Source organism: Talaromyces rugulosus, chromosome V (assembly GCF_013368755.1).
Source record: "Talaromyces rugulosus chromosome V, complete sequence".
Lineage (NCBI taxonomy): Eukaryota > Fungi > Ascomycota > Eurotiomycetes > Eurotiales > Trichocomaceae > Talaromyces > Talaromyces rugulosus.
The window spans coordinates 2800642-2819092 of NC_049565.1; the positions used below are offsets into that span (position 1 = coordinate 2800642).

Below are 18451 nucleotides of genomic sequence, written 5' to 3' on the forward strand. Positions count from 1 at the left end.
CAGATGGCGGCTTAAGTGTGAATTGCGTTATTAGTTATGTCATAGTTAATGACCGCACACTAAAAAAGCATATAACGAAAGATGCTTATATGGCATTTACGTCAGCGGTCGGCTTTTGGAGATTGGGCCCGGATTTTATATAAAAGATGGCATACCCTTGGAATCTTATTATAGGGCAGCAGAAACCCTTGCAAGAAGTCCCAACACCTGACGGTACAGTGGCCTGATGTAGATTGAATCAAAAGATGCCACTTACAGTCCGTGAGCCTGCAGTATTCGTTATTTCAAACCGTCTTCCTGTGACTCTGGAGCGAACAGAAGACGTAAAATATGAGACCTCATCTTCCAGCGGAGGTCTTGTGAGCGCCCTTCGAAGTCTATCTGACTCCACCAATTTCTTTTAGTACGGCTGACCTGGTCTTGAAGTGCCTGACGAAGATCAGTAAAGAGTGAGGAAGCAGTTAGCTAAAAACAAGGCTATTCCAGTTTTCCTTAAGGAACTTGCATATAAACACTACAATGGCTTCTCAAGTACGCTCAATATATCCCTTTTTTTTTTGTCCTTGTTAACCGTCATTCGCCGGCAATTTTTAATCCCTACCTATATAGACAAGATTCTCTGGCCTCTTTTGCATTACCAGATGCACGAGATTCACATGATCAACCCAGATTGGGAGGCCTACCAAGAAGTCAATCACATCTTTGCTCGGTCTCTGCTATCCGAACTGCAAGATGGTGATACCGTCTGGATACATGACTACCACCTGTTACTACTTCCATCACACCTCCGCGAGGTACTCCAATTGGATAAAAAAAAGGATTAAACTCGGGTTGTTTCTGCACACAGTTATCCCGTCCAGCGATTTCTTCCGATTCCTACCAGTCAGAAAAGATATCCTCGCAGGATTTCTCAGCTGTGATCTAGCTGGTTTCCATATCCAGAGTCATACAGATAACTTTTTGCAATCTTGCCGTCAAATCATGTACATGACTTTCCCTACACGATTAAACGGAAGTAGTAAACTAATACGTAGAAAACAGGGGTCTCGATACTCGAGGGTCTCAGGTTCTGTTTCAGGAAATAGCCGTCGACGTTCTCACCTGCCCGATCGGCACTGACCTTAGCGAGTTTCCCAAAACTCTCTCCGAGCCTGCCGCCACAGAACGGATGGAAGTTCTTAAAGAGAGGTTCAAGGATGTTCAGCTGATCATCTCAGTTGACCGTCTCGATTACATCAAGGGTATCCCACTGCGGATATCTGCTATCGATGCTCTTCTTACCAAGCACGCGGAATGTGTTGGGAAGGTTGTACTTTTACAAATTCTGATCCCCAGCCCAGCCGGGAAGACGTGGAAAGCTATCAATTGTTACACACCCAGATCGATGAGAGTGTTTCACGAGTAAACGGAAAATATGGTAAGTCATACTGCCCCAGCTGTTCGCTCTTTATCCGTTTTAATTTCAAACCTCTTCTCTCTATCCAGGTGAAGTCGATATCACACCGATTCAATCGCTCTTCAGTGGCGTCTCTAAACCTGAGCTCGCAGCCCTCTACGCTATCTCCGACGCCTGTATCATATCGTCTACTCGGGACGGCCTCAACCTTGTTTATTTCGGACACATCGCCTGCCAGCAAGAAAGGCATGGTGTCCTCCTTTTATCTGAATTTGCTGGTTCAGCAGAATTTCTTCAGGACAGCTTGCAGTTTAATCTATGGAATGTGGACGAGTTTGCAGGGGCTATATACCAATTAAAAATGAGCAAGGCAGAGAGGGCCCACAGATGGAAGCGACTGTGGGAGTGGGTGAGTGTAAACACCGCCAGCAGGTGGAGTGAGATCTTTCTAAAGACCCTTGGAGTCTTGAATAAGTAGTGAGGGAAACCAGAGTGATATTAGGGGGTGTTGACGATATCCGCCGAGGCGGATATTACTCGATCGAATATCGGTGGCGGATACGATACCTGCCATACCACGCCGATATTCGATAGTTTAACTACCACCGTAACGAAAATTTGAAACAAGAGACTTCGGAGTAATCATAAATCTAGTTTAGCATCCCTTGAATAACACGGACAATCGAAGAATGTAGAGATGTGCACCGTTTTTGCAATCAATTATGACTCAAAAAGAGGACGAGAATGAGAATGTGGGCGTGAAAGAAATGGTTGTCCACGTCTTATTGGGTTGCTCAAGAATAAAGAAATTGCACAGTGAAGACTGGGGATACGTTTGTTACAGACTGGATCTACCAATCTCATTATCTACCGGGTTTACACCATCTTTTCACTGAACGGAGTAATATGTGATAACTCGTCACGATAATAAGATTCATGTAGGCAGGTTTTGATGGACGGTACACGAAAATCCTGTTCGCCGTGCAAAAAGTCCTGTCATAATTTTGCGATTTTATCATGCCCTTAAAGTTATGTAAAATTGGGAACCTTTAGAGAATAGACCACAAACACGGCTCAGAAGTACACTACTCTTACCTTCATCTATTCGGTATTTCAAGAATACGAACACATCTATACCTTATACGCAACACCTTTTCAGATTAGTTTTATCTGCTCATTAAAACTTTTACTGTCCAGAAAAACGAATTCGAGGTGGTATTTTCCCAATACGAGAACAATAATAGCGTAGTAACAAAGACTCACCTGTGGCACAATGAATAGTTTCCAGGATCCAGTTAAAGTTTCTCGTGGCTAGTCTGCGACTGAGCCCTGCTCTGTACAGACAGTTCATTCCAACAAGGGTATGTTCGTGGGGCTTTTTTTAGACAGAACATCGGTGAACGTGGGCTTGCGCTTTTCAAAGAAAGAAGCCCTAAACTCCATATGGCCCCTAGGGAGAAATCAGTTCCATTCACTTACATTCACTTATTGAGAAAGAAAACAAAAACTCATCGAAGGCACTCACTTTCCACCAAACATATCATAAAGTAGCGGGCTGTCTACCAGGTGAGCCCCTTCCGCGCTATCAGGATTCCGCCAAATGAGCTGTCGATTCAAATACAAAGCCATCGTGCTTATGTTGGTCATGATATCCTGCGCAAGTTCAATCGCACGAGGCATGACGTCCTTGGCTTCGTCCAAGATCTCTGCAAAGATACCGTTCAAAACTGCAGATTGCGCAGGGAATCGTTTGCCTGTGGCTAGAAGATATGTTGCGTTGCTATAGCCAGCCATACGCGGTAGGAAAACCGAGCTACATGACTCCATAATAAGACCGATCCGGGAAAATGGAAAGCCGAATTCGGCCTCTCGATACGCGATGTTGAGAAAGCGTCAGATTAACATCCTAACATAAGATCTATACCTATGATATGCTTACCGTATAGTGGCGGCCAGTGTAGGCGTCATGCCAATCCCAACAGAAAGACCGTTGTATGCCACAATTATGGGTTTGGTACAGTTGAACATGGCGAGTGCCAGGGTTCCTCCTGGATCTCGCATCTGAGAGACTGGAAGCGAGCATTTTGCTTTACTCTCGACCTTCGGTCATTTACGGAATCTCGATTATTGATCCGTTTTAATATTGGCTTTTTTACCTCTGTGTATATTCGTTTAATAGTAAAATAAATAAATTTGTAGATCATTTATCACCCGCTATTCTCACCTCGATAGAAACTAGCCACTTGAGCCTTAAAAAGAGGTAACAGGCCCAAAAAACCTATAATAATAAATTTGATGTCTATTGAAAGGTTTCCCCTAAGATGCATTCAATTATCCAGGCAGATGTCTAGCTTCCCCTCCCCAGGAGAGATCAGTCTCCTAGTCGCCGGTGAACAGCCGCCTGTAAAGCATCATTAATATCCCGAAAGTGAAACCCAGGAGCTCTGCCAAGAAATCGAAAATTGGCCAGAAGCACTGTCAGGGATGTCAAAATAATGCAAAGCATCAAAGTAATAATGAAGAGCCACTCACATTCAAAGAAGCATTCAGTGTCCAGAACATAGGTCGACTCGCTACTCAGAAATTGCGACCCGCTTCTGTCCACTGGTGATTTTTCGTCCATAGGAACATAAGACTGGTATGGCGATTGTTTGGGCGAGAGACTGGGCAAGATCTTTACAGTTGTGGCCGGAACCTCCGGCCATAGCGGCGATCCATCTAGTACGATGCCGCAATGCTCAAGATATCCTTGCACATCATGGCAGTCATACCATTCGCCTTCCAGATCAAAAGAACGTAAAAGTTCCTGCTCACTTGGCTTTCTCTCTTCCATGTCAAACTCTGGTTCCACATCCAAAGTCCAATCCTCGTCCCAATCCTGAATTCCACCCCGGCGTCGGATGCTCACCATTCGCCGCAAAATCCTACCGGGTCTACGTCGATTTTCAGGATAAATCGGCTGACCATCTGATCCGGTCCTTGGATAGTGTGTGCTCGCACCACCGAGAGTGTAGAATGGCAGTTTATTTGTCGTTTCTAGCGGGCCATCCCTTTCGGAGTTCAAAAGTCGCAGAGAGTTGCGTCGAACACCAGGCATATCCTGTAGGCACGGGAAAAGCCCAAAGACCCGGCTCATGGTATTTGGGTCAGTGTGAGAGTCGGTCAACATGTGACAGACTTGTTCCAGACATAAACGCTGTAGCCACCGGGAAAAATTAGATTCTTGGTGGCTGTACGTATAGATATTCGTTGACGGGAAAAGACGATTGAGTAGATTAGAGGACCATTGTTCATGTGAATATGTTGTTTGCTGGTGTGGACTTGGCTTTTGCTTCCCAGAGTCATCATTCTCGTCGATTGCTCGCGAAGATAAAGATTTCAAGATATTAAAGTTTTCACTCTCTTGGCTGTCTCTATCAGAAATCTCTGTTCCGAGAATTTCTGCCAGCGCCATATGTCTAGCACGAGCAAGTTTGTCTTTTTCGGACTCAATGGCACTGAGAGCATTTGGCTCATCGCGATTGACATCGGAAAGTATGCTTGAAACGTTCCAAAGCGTCTGTTCGAGAGTTTCTACGCGGGTCTTCAGTGCCTGGATAGTGGCTTCTTTCTTTTGTCTATAAGTTTGTTGCGCGCGACGGATTTGCAATCGTCGTCCCTTTTGGAAAGTGTCAGTTGTAGTAAAGCTTAATTTCAGGTCACCGACTATTACCTCGATAGCAGTATTATCTTTAGCCGTACTAAGCCTTGGACGGCCTCGTTTTCGCACAGGTCGCTCCAAAGGTTGCGTCTCCTTAACCTCGGGCTGAGTCTGCGGCTTTTTCGGCGTTTCCATTTGCAATGATATTCCGAATTGCGGTTGTAGGTGTGTTTCACAAGTTATATCAATCTCCATCGACTCCTCCAAAACGAGAGGCTCATGGTTGTCTCGCGACACACTGGCACTTTTCTCATGAGTTGAAGGGAAACCCTCGTGCGCTAATTCTAGATATGAACGTGCAGACAAAACATCTGAAAGCACAGGATCAAACTGGATGCCCGCAGATCCTGACATTTGTTTGAATTTTAGTGGAAGTTGTCAAGCGTAAATGCGCATTTAAAATTGTGTATTTGTTGGAAGGTATGTATTGTTTGATGTCGTAGAATTAACCTCTTGAGTAGCCGATGAATAATCAAATAAATGTCGCCTCGGCAAGTTGAATGTACCGGTGACCTCATCTTTTCTTCTCATTGGCATATTTTTCTGGTGTGCAAAATCGTTCCTAAAACCTGTGATTTGCTTGATCTAATTAATGCGTGATCAAAAGAATTGATTACTAGCTGCTCGAGCGGTTCTGAGGAGCAACTTGTCCGGTATGCCTATAAGATAACATCGGACATGGGGCTTTGGATGCAAATTCACTCACCTCCTACAGTAAGAAGAACGTTTTTCTTTTCTTTTCTTTTTTTTAAAAAAAAGATTAAAAAAAAAGGACCAATCATGCTGTCATCTTCCACCACAACGCCTATACTGTAAACGGTGATTGTTCGAGAGTACTAAAATTGGGAGAGGTGCAATACCAAGCGTTGCCAAAGCAGGATCCTCAGGAAATGAGAATGTGTTTTTTCGAAAAAGTACAGTGATTGGGTGTGAACTGCTATATTCAAGTTCATTTGGAAGGACAGCAACTCGTGGGTTTGGGGGGTGGTGTATAAGGAAGGTTACAACTCTTGTCGAATCTCAATAGAATAGAAGTAACCGACCCTGAAGTGTACTGAATTTTAAAAGAAAGTATATATTTCTTCGAATAGGAAAATTAAATTCCAATGCCCTATACTGCCGGTCGTGCGCTTATGCGTTTGTAGGAGGGAATCAACAATAGAAAAAGAGAAATACATATAGATTGAACGTTTGAAAACATTTAAACAGTGAACAGTGGAACATGCAGACGACAGATGACATTGGAATAATAATCGAACAATAATGCACGAAGCTATTTCACAGTCTTGTATCAAAAATACTCCGTCGCGATAAGACTATATAATTACGACTATATAATTACAAGTATAACTAGTATCGCGATAAGAAACCAAAATACCCACTTGCAATATACGTCACTTAATAAAAGGAAATCAAGAAAGATTATGCCCAAAAGGCGCATTAGCGTCAGCAACGCCTGAATTCAACTAGATCAGTCATGCAGCTCGATTGAGAAGGACGTCAACAAACAACCGGGCAGCGACCCCACCAGGCAACGACACCTGCCATTGTTTCATAGGCCCGCTGCAAATCTCTCATGTCTGTCCTTCTTGTCGCCCCTCGACATCTGAATTCCCATCGCAACTTATTAAATTTTGAGTTCTACGGAAATCCACGTTTGTCTTGTCGCGCTACTACAGTACTACGACTACTACCGTGGTCCAACTGCGGCTAAAGCGACACTAGTTACTTGGGTCAGGCACATCAATCACCCTGTTCGTGTCCATCGCGCCTCCTTCCTCTCACCACCGCCAGCGCCTTTTGAGATTTCTCAGTATCGCCTGAACGATTAATCAATCATCATCGATACGTGTCGCAGTGTTCATTTTACACCGGGCGATCACCAGAAGGTCCAGGGCCAAGCGCGTTTCCAGTAAGCCGCCCCCCCGAATCCGCCTGTCCATCCTGCTGCAGCGCAAAACAGCCCTCTGGGGTGACTGCCCCACGTTGACTTATAGAGGATCTTTTGCTGTCGTGAAGCGCAACCCTTGCTGATACGGTTTCTGATAGATCTAGTTAGGAAGATCGTCGATTTCGTCCTACCGCACGCCTGTCAACCTCCTTTCTACGTACGTACCGGGCCGTCGACGTCGCGCTCAAAAAAAACCGCATTGCGACTACGTTAGCCCTCGATGAACGTTTCCGCGTGGTCATTCTCCGCGTGAATAAATATATGAAAGATGGATTCCAGAGCCTCTGAGGTCTTGGTCACCCTGAAAAACCCAAACACCTCGGTTGACACAAAGGTCGCCGCCGTCACGAACCTAAAATCCGACATTAAACAGAAGAACGTCCCCGAGGCGGCTGTTCCCCCAATATTCGACATCCTACGACTTGCCATCTCTGCGCAGCACTCTTCTCTGTCGTCTGCCGGTTTCTCTACCCTGGGTCATTTGCTGAAACGATTGTATATCCAAGAGTTCCACAACTTGATCGCCTTTCATGCTCGTCAGTTGTACCCTATTTGTCTCGAGCGTCTAGGTGATCACAAGGAACGCCCTCGCAGCCTGGCTGCCCAAGCCTTTACCGATCTTTGGCCCGCAGCGCCCCAAGATGTCGAGCAGCATGTCCTTGGAACTGCTATGGTGGGAAAGAATCCACGAGCAAAAGAGACGAGCATGATATGGCTGGCAACTATGACCAGAGAGCACAACATACTGTTCCGCGCCCATGTGCCCTCCCTCGTTACTGCTTTGGAGGATGCTGATAGTGGCGTGCGAGAAGCCGCAAAAACCACCGTTATTGAAATATTTCAGTAAGCATGCTAAACCTGATGAAACGTCTTCAACACACAAGGCTAATCTAGAACACTAGATCTGCTCCCTCCCGAGCCAAATCAGACCTGAAAAGGCAACTCTCCGAAAATGGTGTTCGGAAATCGATTGTCTCGGCGATTCTCTCCAGCCTTGGCCTCTCGGATCATGATATGTCGAGCAGTCGCTCAGAAACACGTCGTCCGGCGAGCAGCTTGGCGGTTTCTCGCCATCGTGATGATCCTCCTAGACCCAATTCAGTGCTCTCTACTCGCCCCCAAAGCCGCGTCGGAAATTCTCGAGAAGGTAAGATTGGTTCTTCTATTTTTCAAGGGAATAATTCTGACATGCTCCCCAAGACTCCGGCCCCGCCCCTCATGCGACCCTGAAAGTGGATAAATTTTCAGCTGGCCTGTCTCATAGCATCAGTACCGATTCTCTAGCTGCTTCTGCCGCGGCCGCTGCAGAAGATGAAAACATCGAACCTCTTGACGTGGACTCAAACCGCGATATTGATGACATGTTACGAAACATGTCGTATCACTTTGAAGGCCGGGAATCCGAACAAAACTGGATCCCTCGTGAAAAGTCGATTGAGACGTTGCGGAAGCTTGTCCGGGGAAATGCCCCTCACTCATTCCCACAGCATTTCTTTGCAGGCATCAAGAACATTCTTGATGGAATCCTGAAAGTTGCCAACTCATTGCGAACCACTTTATCGACAGCTGGCTGTCTTTTTATCCAAGACCTTGCTAGAATATGTGGCCCGGGGATTGATCCCATGGTGGAGATGCTGCTACAAAACATGATTAAGCTATGCGCCGGAATGAAGAAAATCAGTGCGCAGAATGCCAACGCTACTGTTGATATAATCATACAGAACGCCACTTATGCGCCTCGTATTCTTCAGCATATTTGGTTTGCTTGTCAGGATAAAAATACCCAGCCGCGCCAATATGCGACTGGTTGGTTGAAGACTCTTCTCAGCAAACAAGCTCGACACAAAAGCGCTATTGAGCACGGCGGCGGCCTTGACGTGGTCGAGAAATGCATCAAAAGAGGTCTCGCAGACGCCAATCCTGGTGTCAGAGAAAGCATGCGGGAGACTTATTGGACTTTTAACCAGTCATGGCCTGACCAAGCCGATGAGTATGTAGGCCCTTTTCGGTTTGTGAGTTGAGGAGGCTAACGCGCTTTGCAGAATCATGTCCACACTGGATACAAAGTCAAAGTCATTGCTAGAGAAGGACCCAAATAACCCGAATGGTACCAATTCCTCAGACAGCCGCTCTCGACCTGGATTGTCCAATAGTGTCTCTGCCGCAAGTCATCGTCTCACCCTCAAAGAGACCATCGCAGCCCAGAAGAGAGCGGCGGCGGCAAAGAGCGCCACTAAGAGCGCTCCTCCACGGCCTGAATCTGCACAATCTACATATGCTGAAGCTAAACCTACACGTCCTCCGTCTCGGGCACAGGCTTCCAAGCCTACGGGCAGCACCACGCGGACGGTTCCCACGGGTACGCATCTGTCGTCGCTGTCATCGGCGCCAATGCGACCAGGAGCCAAGGCGCGACGTCCGGAGATACCACGACCTGCTACTGCGGATCCATACTCGGACAGGAGACCACCAAGTGCAGCTTCTCATAACAAGACTTTTAGTCCAGACGTCAGTCCGGTCAGGACCCGAGCAAAGACGCCAACTGTAAAATCACCTGGACGGCCCAAGTCGAGAGCTGGAGGCGCTCCAGTGAGTACTACTGCTAGGAGCAAACCTAAACGATTAGACATTGCAGGTCTGAAATCCAATGACCCGAGGGCCATCGCTGGGCCAAAGAGTGACCCCGAGGACATTGCACAAGCGCCATTGATTGTGGACGAACCATTTGTACCTCATTCACATGAGGGCACTCAGGCAGTGGAGGGTACAATTGTTGATACAAGTGACTTTGTACCTGAGCCCATCCCTGCTGCTACTACGGAAACTGTGACTGCACCGGTTGAAAGCGAACCATTAATAAACGCAGCCAGCCAGGAGGGCACGCCTTCCAGAATGCAAATATCACACTCACGAGAAACTAGCCTTGAGTCGAGGGGTGTGTCTTCAGTCATCGCCTCGCCGAATGCACGTCACTCGCGACACAATAGCGAAGACCAGAACAGCAAGATACCAAATCCCGTGACTCCTAGGTCTGTCAATCACACCGAGGCGAGACTTGTTGGTCTTAGAGTCTACGAAGACCCCGACGCACAAAAGTCTGTCGACGAGACGGTCTCTCAAACTGAAGAGCCGGTGTTGACTGACAATCATCACCCGGTGCTGGAGGAGATACAGGTGAATGAGCCCAACACACCTGCGCCACGCGATGACAAACAAACGACACTCAGCCCGAGCGCGCAGCATGTTGATAATGCGCTTCCACCAGACGGTTCAGAGAATGGCCATCGAGCGTGGGGTAAAGTCGGAGCGGGCGAGAGGCGTAGAAGCATTAGCCCGAGATCCAAAGACCTCACAAAAGCAAAAGACATGATTGACAAAGGGATTTCACGCATTCGGGCAAAGGCTTTGGATGTGCACGGGTACCGCAAGCTGCAAGGACTGATCAAGTACCACGGGGCGCTCTTCGCGGACCAGTCCAAATACAACGAGATGCTGGTGGCGCTTCTGGACGCTCTGGAGACGGCCGCCAGCGATGAGAAGCGGTCATCGGCAAGCCGGTCTATGGATCTCAAGGCCCAGATTCTGGTGACGATCCGGCTGATGTTTGCGCACAACGAGACATACTTTGCAGCGTACTACCCGCGCGTGATGACCTCGCTTCTCAATACGCGCAAACAATACGAACTGACGACGAACCACATTGTCAGCGGCCTTGAAGAGACAGCAGAAGACATCGTATCCTCCTGCCAGCCACAAGAAGTCATGACCGCGGTGCTCGATCTGGTCGAAGCCGAGCAAAACGACGACGAGGGCTACCGGGCAATTACAATGGGCATTTACGTGCTCTCCGGCCTGCTGCGGCGACTCAACAAATATCAGAAGAAACTCGGCGACGCAGAGATTTCCCGACTGGGCCAGTTCGGAAACACGAGTCTGTCTCAGCCGCAACCGGATGTGAGGCGCGCCGTGACGGAGTTTTGTGTCGAGTTGCATGAGATGATGCACGACGAGGAGGCGTTTTGGCGCATGATCAACTCGACGGGTAATGACCATCGTAATCTGTTGACGTATTTTATTGCGAAAAAGTCATCTGAGGGGGCAGCGGTTCGTGCTTGATTTTTTTCTTCTTTCTCTTCAATACTTGAGAGTTCTTTTTTTTGGGGGGGTGGGGGGGCGTTGGTTGTTGAAGTCTTTTGTACATGGGATTGTATATTTTTTTTTCTCAAACCTATTTTTTTCTAATACAGAACTACTGGTTATACTGCTAGTTGGTTGAGTTTCTCTTTCACTGTACTATGCTTTTACTCTTAATCTTGTTTCGGACAGTATCAGAGCCTGGAGTTGCAACTTGCCATATGTGAGAATATAGGAGGAGTTGATGAATATTATTTCCATTCATCCAATTCAACTTACTAAATACATAGTAATAATCACTTACAGGCTAAAGAGTCAATAATTCTTACTAGTCATGTCAATAATAATTTTAATTGAAAAAAAAGCTCATACACACCGCTTGTTGACGCGCCTAAAAGTGAAACATCAATGCACGAGGGGACATTGTTTCATGTTCCTGAGACTAAGCCTGATACGGGAATGACGCATGAATCATGCCGTCCTGTCAGCATGCGGGCTAGATTCTATAGATTTACGGCATATATATTAGCAAAAGAAATTAATATTAAAATAAATAAAAATATCGAGTCTAGAGGTCTAGACTATAATAATGATAGTTGCTGCACTTATATGCATGTCAATGTGAAACATGTAATTAGCCACACACGACCGACCCATGCTTATTACAGCCAGCCACCTGTTATAAGCCGGATTCTTATTTGTTTCGGCACACATGACAGGGGACTGTCCCTACAGAGATACACTCCATATGTGTATACTACTATACAATTGGATAAGTGGATTGTGGATCCGGCAACGTGCTTTTGTCGATCAGACAGACATGACTTTTTTTTTTTTTTTTTGTCTATAGCGACATGCCCATGTCGGATGTACTCCGTTCGCAGTAGTACTAAGAAGGAGCGGTTCGTAAAATTGAAATTAATTATTAAGGAGAACAACAACTACGGAGTATACCTTATTACCTCGTGGAGATCAATTTAAGAGGGGGGTTCGCGAACCATGGATGCGATTGTTTCACAGGTTAATTATTGACTCGGGAGCGGGCATATTCACCGTCACAGTCAGCATACTGTAGATCCGATCCTGTAACTACACTCTACGGAGTACATACTCTACAGGTATTAGATTCGCAATCGACGATAACTAGATAGTAACATTGACTGTGTACGTCGTACTCGGTCGGTACTTCCCTTCGTATTCGGTAACTACCCTCTCTGTATCTGCACTTAATCTAAGATATGATCGCCAGCCCCTGAGCGTCTCCAATCTCCATCACGGCCACAGCTAAACCCGTTTGGCCATGGTCGATGATTTTATGCCTCGCATTCTTTGCCCCACAAGACATAGCCACTGGCATTCATCATGGCCTGTATCTGTCCTAATTAGTGGTAGGTAGTTACCACTAGTAGGGTGGATTCATTCTTCCGGTGAGTTGTGACAGCTGTCGCATTATTATTATTTCGTACTCCGTATTCCGTACTGTATATGTTGCGTCGTCTAGTAGACGATGATTAGGCCAACGTGCAAGTGCTACGTCGCCCACGCTCGGACCAATCTCTCTCATAGACTACACTAGTAGTCGCATTACCCATGACTATTTATTATCATCGTTAGTATTATTATTGACAGGTGAGCATTATTATAACCAATTGACCACTCATCGCACTGGGTTGTATTGCGCCACCTCCATCAGCCGCGGCTTGGCGACATTGACAAAGATCCTTCTTCTTTTTCTTCTGTTGTTTCTTTGTCAGAGCGAAAGAATGACTTTGTGAGAGCCCAGACTGGCGGCTATCTGCAGCGCAGCTGAAATGGGCATGAAACACCGTGCGTCCACATAACTTAGTCCCTCCGTAGTTCCTCTCTAGCTGGGCGACTAGTTGGCGTGCCACACGTCCCTTGCCAGGCTGTCCACTTGTTCGGGAGGGAGGATGTGCTGGAGAATAGGAGAGTTGAATAGGCGTGTAATGTCGGAAGAAGAAGCAGAAGAAAAAGAAGAAGAAGAAGAAGTAAAAACACAGTAAGAATAGAAAGTGAAAAAAGAAGAAGTAGAGCGGAACAAGCACAGACGGAAGGAGGCACGCAGCTTGGCGGCCCCCCCTCTCTCTCTCTCCTCTGTCTCTCCTCTCTCCGCGGCGGCCCCGGCCCAAAGAAGCAGCACGTTGTCCACTGCCTGAGCCAATTCATCGCTTCTGCCGCTCTCTCCTCCTCCTCCTCCCTGTCAACCACCAGGAACCCCCCAACTCTCTCGCCTATCGCCATTCTCATTCTTCTTCTTTTTTCTTCTTCTCGTCCTGGCAAGTCGTCGTCGTCGGTCTTGTCTCTGTTTTTCCCCCGTGTTACTTGGGGGCGCCGCTGTCCAAGTATTCCTTGCGAACAGGATTCGGGGAGGGGGTTCGTTCAATCCACCAGCGGATGTGAGCTTTTGCACATACGGAGCAAACCTCGAACTTTTTATTTTTTATTATTTTCTTCTTTTTTTTTCCTTCTCTTCTTCTTTACTATTGTATTTGTCCCTCTGCTATATTCGCTGCAGAGAGACCGACTACTTGGGTATGTGTTCCGACTTGCTCGCAAACTTTCCGCTGCGCAAGTTCCGTGGCGCGCTCTCACCTGTTTTGCCTTCATGCGAATAAATCCTGATCGCCCTATGCGTGCTGGATGCGTCATTTTATCTTCCGACAGTTTGCGGCTGACTATTGTTCTGTTCTTGCTAGAATCGCCTCCCCGATAACTCGTCGCCTATTCCTCGTCTAGACCGTCCTTCCATGCGCGACCGCCTACAATCGCTCTGTGTTTGAGTGTCGGCCTGAGGAGAAACACACACACACACACACACACACACACACACATACACACAACACAATAGCTTAGCCTCAAGACCGGCTGCTATATCCCGAGATGGAATCCCCTGCAGCTAACCCCGAGTCCCCAATGGACCAGGAAGACATCCCGTACCCTTGCAAGGGCTGTGGAGAAGTATGTTTTATTCTCCGGATTCGCCTCCGTCGTGTACCTGTGCTGACTGCGTCTTTGTTTTTGACAGATTCTCGAGGAAGGAAAGGCCTTTGAATTAGGTAAGTCGGCGTGGATTCTTTGTTGCGACCAGCCTGCTGATTTTTGTTATTTCCAGCTGGCAACAGATGGCATATCGATTGCTTCCGATGCAACACCTGCAACACCCTGCTCGACTCGGATGCGCATTTGCTCCTCCTAGGCGATGGCTCGTTGATCTGCAGCAACTGTACATACAGCTGCAGCTCCTGCGGAAACAAAATCGAGGACTTGGCAATCCTGACCGGCGACCAGGCCTTTTGCGCCAACTGTTTTAAATGCCGGAATTGCAAGAGGAGAATTGAAAATCTCCGTTACGCCAGGACCTCTCAGGGTATTTTTTGTATGGACTGTCACGAGTCGCTGATGCAGCGGCGGCGCAAGAAGAAGACCGCTGCGAAGAAACTCAACTTTGACAAGTCTTTGCCTTCCCTGCCGCCCAACTTTGAAGAGGATGGCAATTCTGCGGAGGTTGAGACTCCGCCATTAAGGGAGTATTCTGCCTCCCCGGATGTTTCCCACAGCCGTTCTGCAGAGCAACGGGTTTCGATTTACAGTCGCGTGGATGCGGCTTCACCTGCTCCACAGCCGGAGCAGCCGCAGAATCAAGGTGAGTTACATGCTCTTCTCTAGTCACTTATTAGACACGTCGGACTGACTGGTTTCGTTTTTGGTAGACAATCTCATTCTCCCATCGAGCGCCTATCGTCCCTCTTCCCACAATCGCCACTCTACTATATCTACTACTAGGTCCGAGGTTGACGCTGGCGATGAATTCTTGATCCCGGTCGCCTTTGACCCTACTCCCGATGAGCGCCCATCGCCCCATGTAAACGTTCCGGAGGAAACATATGTGCCGCCCCGAGATTACTTTGGCGACGTGAAGCCCTCCGAGGAGTCTCGCCAGGTGTCGAGCGAGCGCTCGGGGACGCCGCAGCAATCGGCTGTCCACATTGCCTTCCAGGAGAAGGGTCGTCAGCCGGTGTCATCGGACTCGAGTCAATGGCGGCAAGACCCTCCTCCTAAAACGGCCCATGTCAAGAGCGAGAGCAAGGACAACTTCAAATTGCAGGAGGCTCCCAAGGGCAGAAAATCGAGTTCGACGGACAGCTTCAAGTCCGACGTCAATGCGACCAAAGAGAGTACGTCTCTGTCATCCACAAGCTCGCCCAGCGCTGTCGTTGCAAGTCCGCCAGAGCCATCAAAGGTCCCCCATATCGCGTCTCAGAAACTCACACCCATGCCAACTTCAACCTCGACACCACCAGAGCGCACATCTCATGAATTTCGCGAACCGCCTCAGAATGGACCTACCGATCCGAGCAGACCTGTTGCCGCAGGCACAATCCCATTTCCTCCGAAACGAGGTGACTCGTTGGAACACTACGTTACAAGTCAAATCCAGCGCAAGGGTGTTGGGTCTGCCCCGAAAGCTGCTGTTCAGAATGAGAAAATGGCGAATGGAGAGGTGCCGGGTCCAGAGAAGAACGAGGAGTCACAGGCCCCAGCTGAGATGCTGCCCCCTTTGAGTCACCCGCCAGACCGCCCCTCTGCCCAGCCTAATAAAGATGAGCTTACGGATATGACAAAGACTTTCGCGCCAGACGAACGTCGCATTCGCAATGATTCCGTTGCAACTTTCCAGTCAGAGATATCGCGAGCGGACCTTACTGGCCCCGCCTTGCTACGCTATAGTGGTGGTGGTGCCGATTTTTCCATGGACGAAGATTTACTTAGAATTCTAGGGTCTGAAGCTCTTAACCAGCAGGAGCCTTCCGAGTCATTCATGAAGCGGGTTTCAAACTCGGTGCGTCATGGACGCAGCTTTAGTGATAAAGGCTCGCGGCTGTCTAGAGACTCCAAGTGGCCGAAATCACCAGCCAACGGGGGAGCATTCCCCCCAGAAAGCCCCGGTGCAAGCTCTCCTGAGCAACGTGAGGACGTTAGCGCGCTGAAGAGCGAGCTGCGTAGAGAACGCCAACGAATGATTGAAAAGGACCAAAGGATTGCCGAGCTTGAAAAAGCATTGAATGCCCACGCTGATGTCAAACAAGCTGATAGCGAACTGCGAGAGAAACGTTCAACAATGGTGGACTTGGATACTAGGAAAGAGGTGGTGCTGCGCGAACTGGCGTCCATTACTGAACACCTAGAAAAGGAAAAACATGGCGGTGCACCAATGGATCTGGCAAAATTGACAAACAATGTTGTGCGCAGTTTTGCTGAAAAACTCCAGGGCCTCAAGGATTCCTTTGCCCCTCAGATTGAAGGGTTTATGCAACAACGGGCAACGCTTGCTACTGAGATAGCAAACCTGTCCCGAATGAAAGAAAAGAGCTTTCAGGAATTCGAGCAACTCTCATCCAAAAACGCCCAGCTGGCGGAACTCAACAACCAGCTCGTCCACCAGATACAGGGAATCTACAACGCCAATTCAGCAGTGGATTCATCCCGTTCTACGAATGGACTTGGTATTTACTCGCATAACAAAGACAAGTCAACTAGCTCGATTGATGCTAATAGACATGGCGACCTTGCCACTTCTGTGTCCACTATGACCATCCATGATGAAGCTGAGCCAGCCACTATTGTACCTGGGCCTCAAGTTGTGAGCATTCGTAAAGGCCAGCCGCGCAAGTTCAACTGGAAAAGGGGTGGCCAGACCGTTGCTAAGGGAGTTACAAAGGGTCTCAAAGGTGCATTCTCTAGCGAAAAAGAATTCGGACCAGATGGAACTGTACAACATGTCGATGGGACTGTCCAGATGCCGCGCTCGCAGACGCAAGAGCCAAGATTTGGCTTTTTCGGAAACCAGAAACGACAGGCTGCATGGAAGACTAATCAGAATGGAAGCTCCCAGGGTCTGTCTGATGCCGCTGCTGGCCAGAGCGAAAGTAAGTTTTTATTTGTGTATTGATACATTTATATTCGCTAACGGTTTATTCCCTAGCTCTCTTTGGTATCGAGTTGGAACAACGCTTGGAACAGGAAAAGAGCATCATTCCTGCTGTGGTCACACGTTGCATTCAGGAGGTTGAACTTCGAGGTATACTTCGACTCATAAAAGGCTCTTTTGTATTAGTCTTTTACTAACACCTAATTTTATAGGCATGGATGAAGAAGGCATCTACCGTAAATCCGGTGCTGCATCTGTCACCCAGATTATCAGAGAAGGATTCGAGGGTGCAAACGACTACGATATCTCTGACCCCGATCTTGACATTCATGCAGTGACATCGGCTCTTAAGCAGTACTTCCGCAAACTGCCCACGCCGCTGATCACTTGGGACTCGTACGATCAAGTGCTTGAAACGAACGAGGTCACGCCGCAGCCTAGCCGGATCGAGGCGGTGCGCGCCGCTCTCGACACGCTTCCTCGTGTGCATCGTGACGTGCTAGAATTTCTTGTTTTCCACCTCAAGCGTGTCGTGGAACATGAGAAGCAGAACCTGATGACCAGCCAGAACGTGGCGGTTGTCTTTGCCCCTACTATCATGTGGCCTCAAGACATTGCTCGTGAGATGACCGACGTGCAAAGGAAGAACGAAGCACTGAGATTCATTGTGGAGAACTGTCAGGAAATCTTCATGTAAGATTGAACCAGCAGTTTTCACCCTCTCAGTTCTTGGCTAGTTGTTATCGACTGAATCGAGGCGATGTTCGCGTGGTGTCCACGCTTTCTACCTTGACTTTGAGTTTTGTTTACAATACCCTTCTTGTCCTTTTACGGTCATATTTCACTTCCCCCCTTGCCCTCTTTTTGGATCAGAAATGATTGACATGAAACCAACCAATTGATTACCGGAAACCCATTTTCTTCTATGACCGATTCAGCGCAGCCCATCATCTTGTCTTCTCTTGATTTGTGTTCATGCACGATTATACCCATTTTTATTCTCCTGGTCTTAGTTTTTTTTTCATTTTTACATTTTTTTTTTTATTGCATGGTTGAAAGCAAGATGGAGCGCGGGTCGTTCTCTTTGCTATCGAGAGGTTTCCCTTGCTTGTCTGGTCCATCGTGTTTGTGTTGTTCCCCCTTTTCCTTCACCTTTTTATATCTGCCTGTTTGTTGTATTGTGTTCAAAGACTGAAAGCCTTCATATGAGAAAAGAATTTGGGTTCCTCCGGCTGTACTTTATGATTTGTTAAATGTAAAGGCGTCCCCCTTGTGGCTCTGTTTGGAACGGGTAGCGCTTTGATGATTTGAAATTTAAAT

The 18451-nt window shown here is 47.7% G+C and overlaps 4 protein-coding genes across 4 annotated transcripts; 3 read left to right on the plus strand and 1 right to left on the minus strand.

The window, feature by feature from the left end:
* Window positions 1-245: 245 nt before the first annotated feature.
* TRUGW13939_09520 (uncharacterized protein) lies at window positions 246-1874 on the plus strand (the record flags this gene model as incomplete). Its single annotated transcript, XM_035492642.1, has 5 exons — window positions 246-359; window positions 427-449; window positions 1042-1309; window positions 1336-1417; window positions 1486-1874. The coding sequence occupies 5 exons, from the start codon at window positions 246-248 to the stop codon at window positions 1872-1874; spliced, it is 876 nt and encodes a 291-aa protein (XP_035348535.1).
* An 869-nt stretch (window positions 1875-2743) lies between these two features.
* TRUGW13939_09521 (uncharacterized protein) lies at window positions 2744-5450 on the minus strand (the record flags this gene model as incomplete). The annotated part of the gene is made up of 4 exons (XM_035492643.1): window positions 2744-2846; window positions 2922-3209; window positions 3336-3465; window positions 3929-5450. The coding sequence occupies 4 exons, from the start codon at window positions 5448-5450 to the stop codon at window positions 2744-2746; spliced, it is 2043 nt and encodes a 680-aa protein (XP_035348536.1).
* A 1865-nt stretch (window positions 5451-7315) lies between these two features.
* TRUGW13939_09522 (uncharacterized protein) lies at window positions 7316-11163 on the plus strand (the record flags this gene model as incomplete). The annotated part of the gene is made up of 4 exons (XM_035492644.1): window positions 7316-7890; window positions 7950-8194; window positions 8248-9037; window positions 9090-11163. The coding sequence occupies 4 exons, from the start codon at window positions 7316-7318 to the stop codon at window positions 11161-11163; spliced, it is 3684 nt and encodes a 1227-aa protein (XP_035348537.1).
* Window positions 11164-14082: 2919 nt separating this feature from the next.
* TRUGW13939_09523 (uncharacterized protein) lies at window positions 14083-17828 on the plus strand (the record flags this gene model as incomplete). Its single annotated transcript, XM_035492645.1, has 6 exons — window positions 14083-14160; window positions 14228-14258; window positions 14315-14845; window positions 14913-17129; window positions 17186-17281; window positions 17344-17828. The coding sequence occupies 6 exons, from the start codon at window positions 14083-14085 to the stop codon at window positions 17826-17828; spliced, it is 3438 nt and encodes a 1145-aa protein (XP_035348538.1).
* Between the last annotated feature and the right edge of the window lie 623 nt (window positions 17829-18451).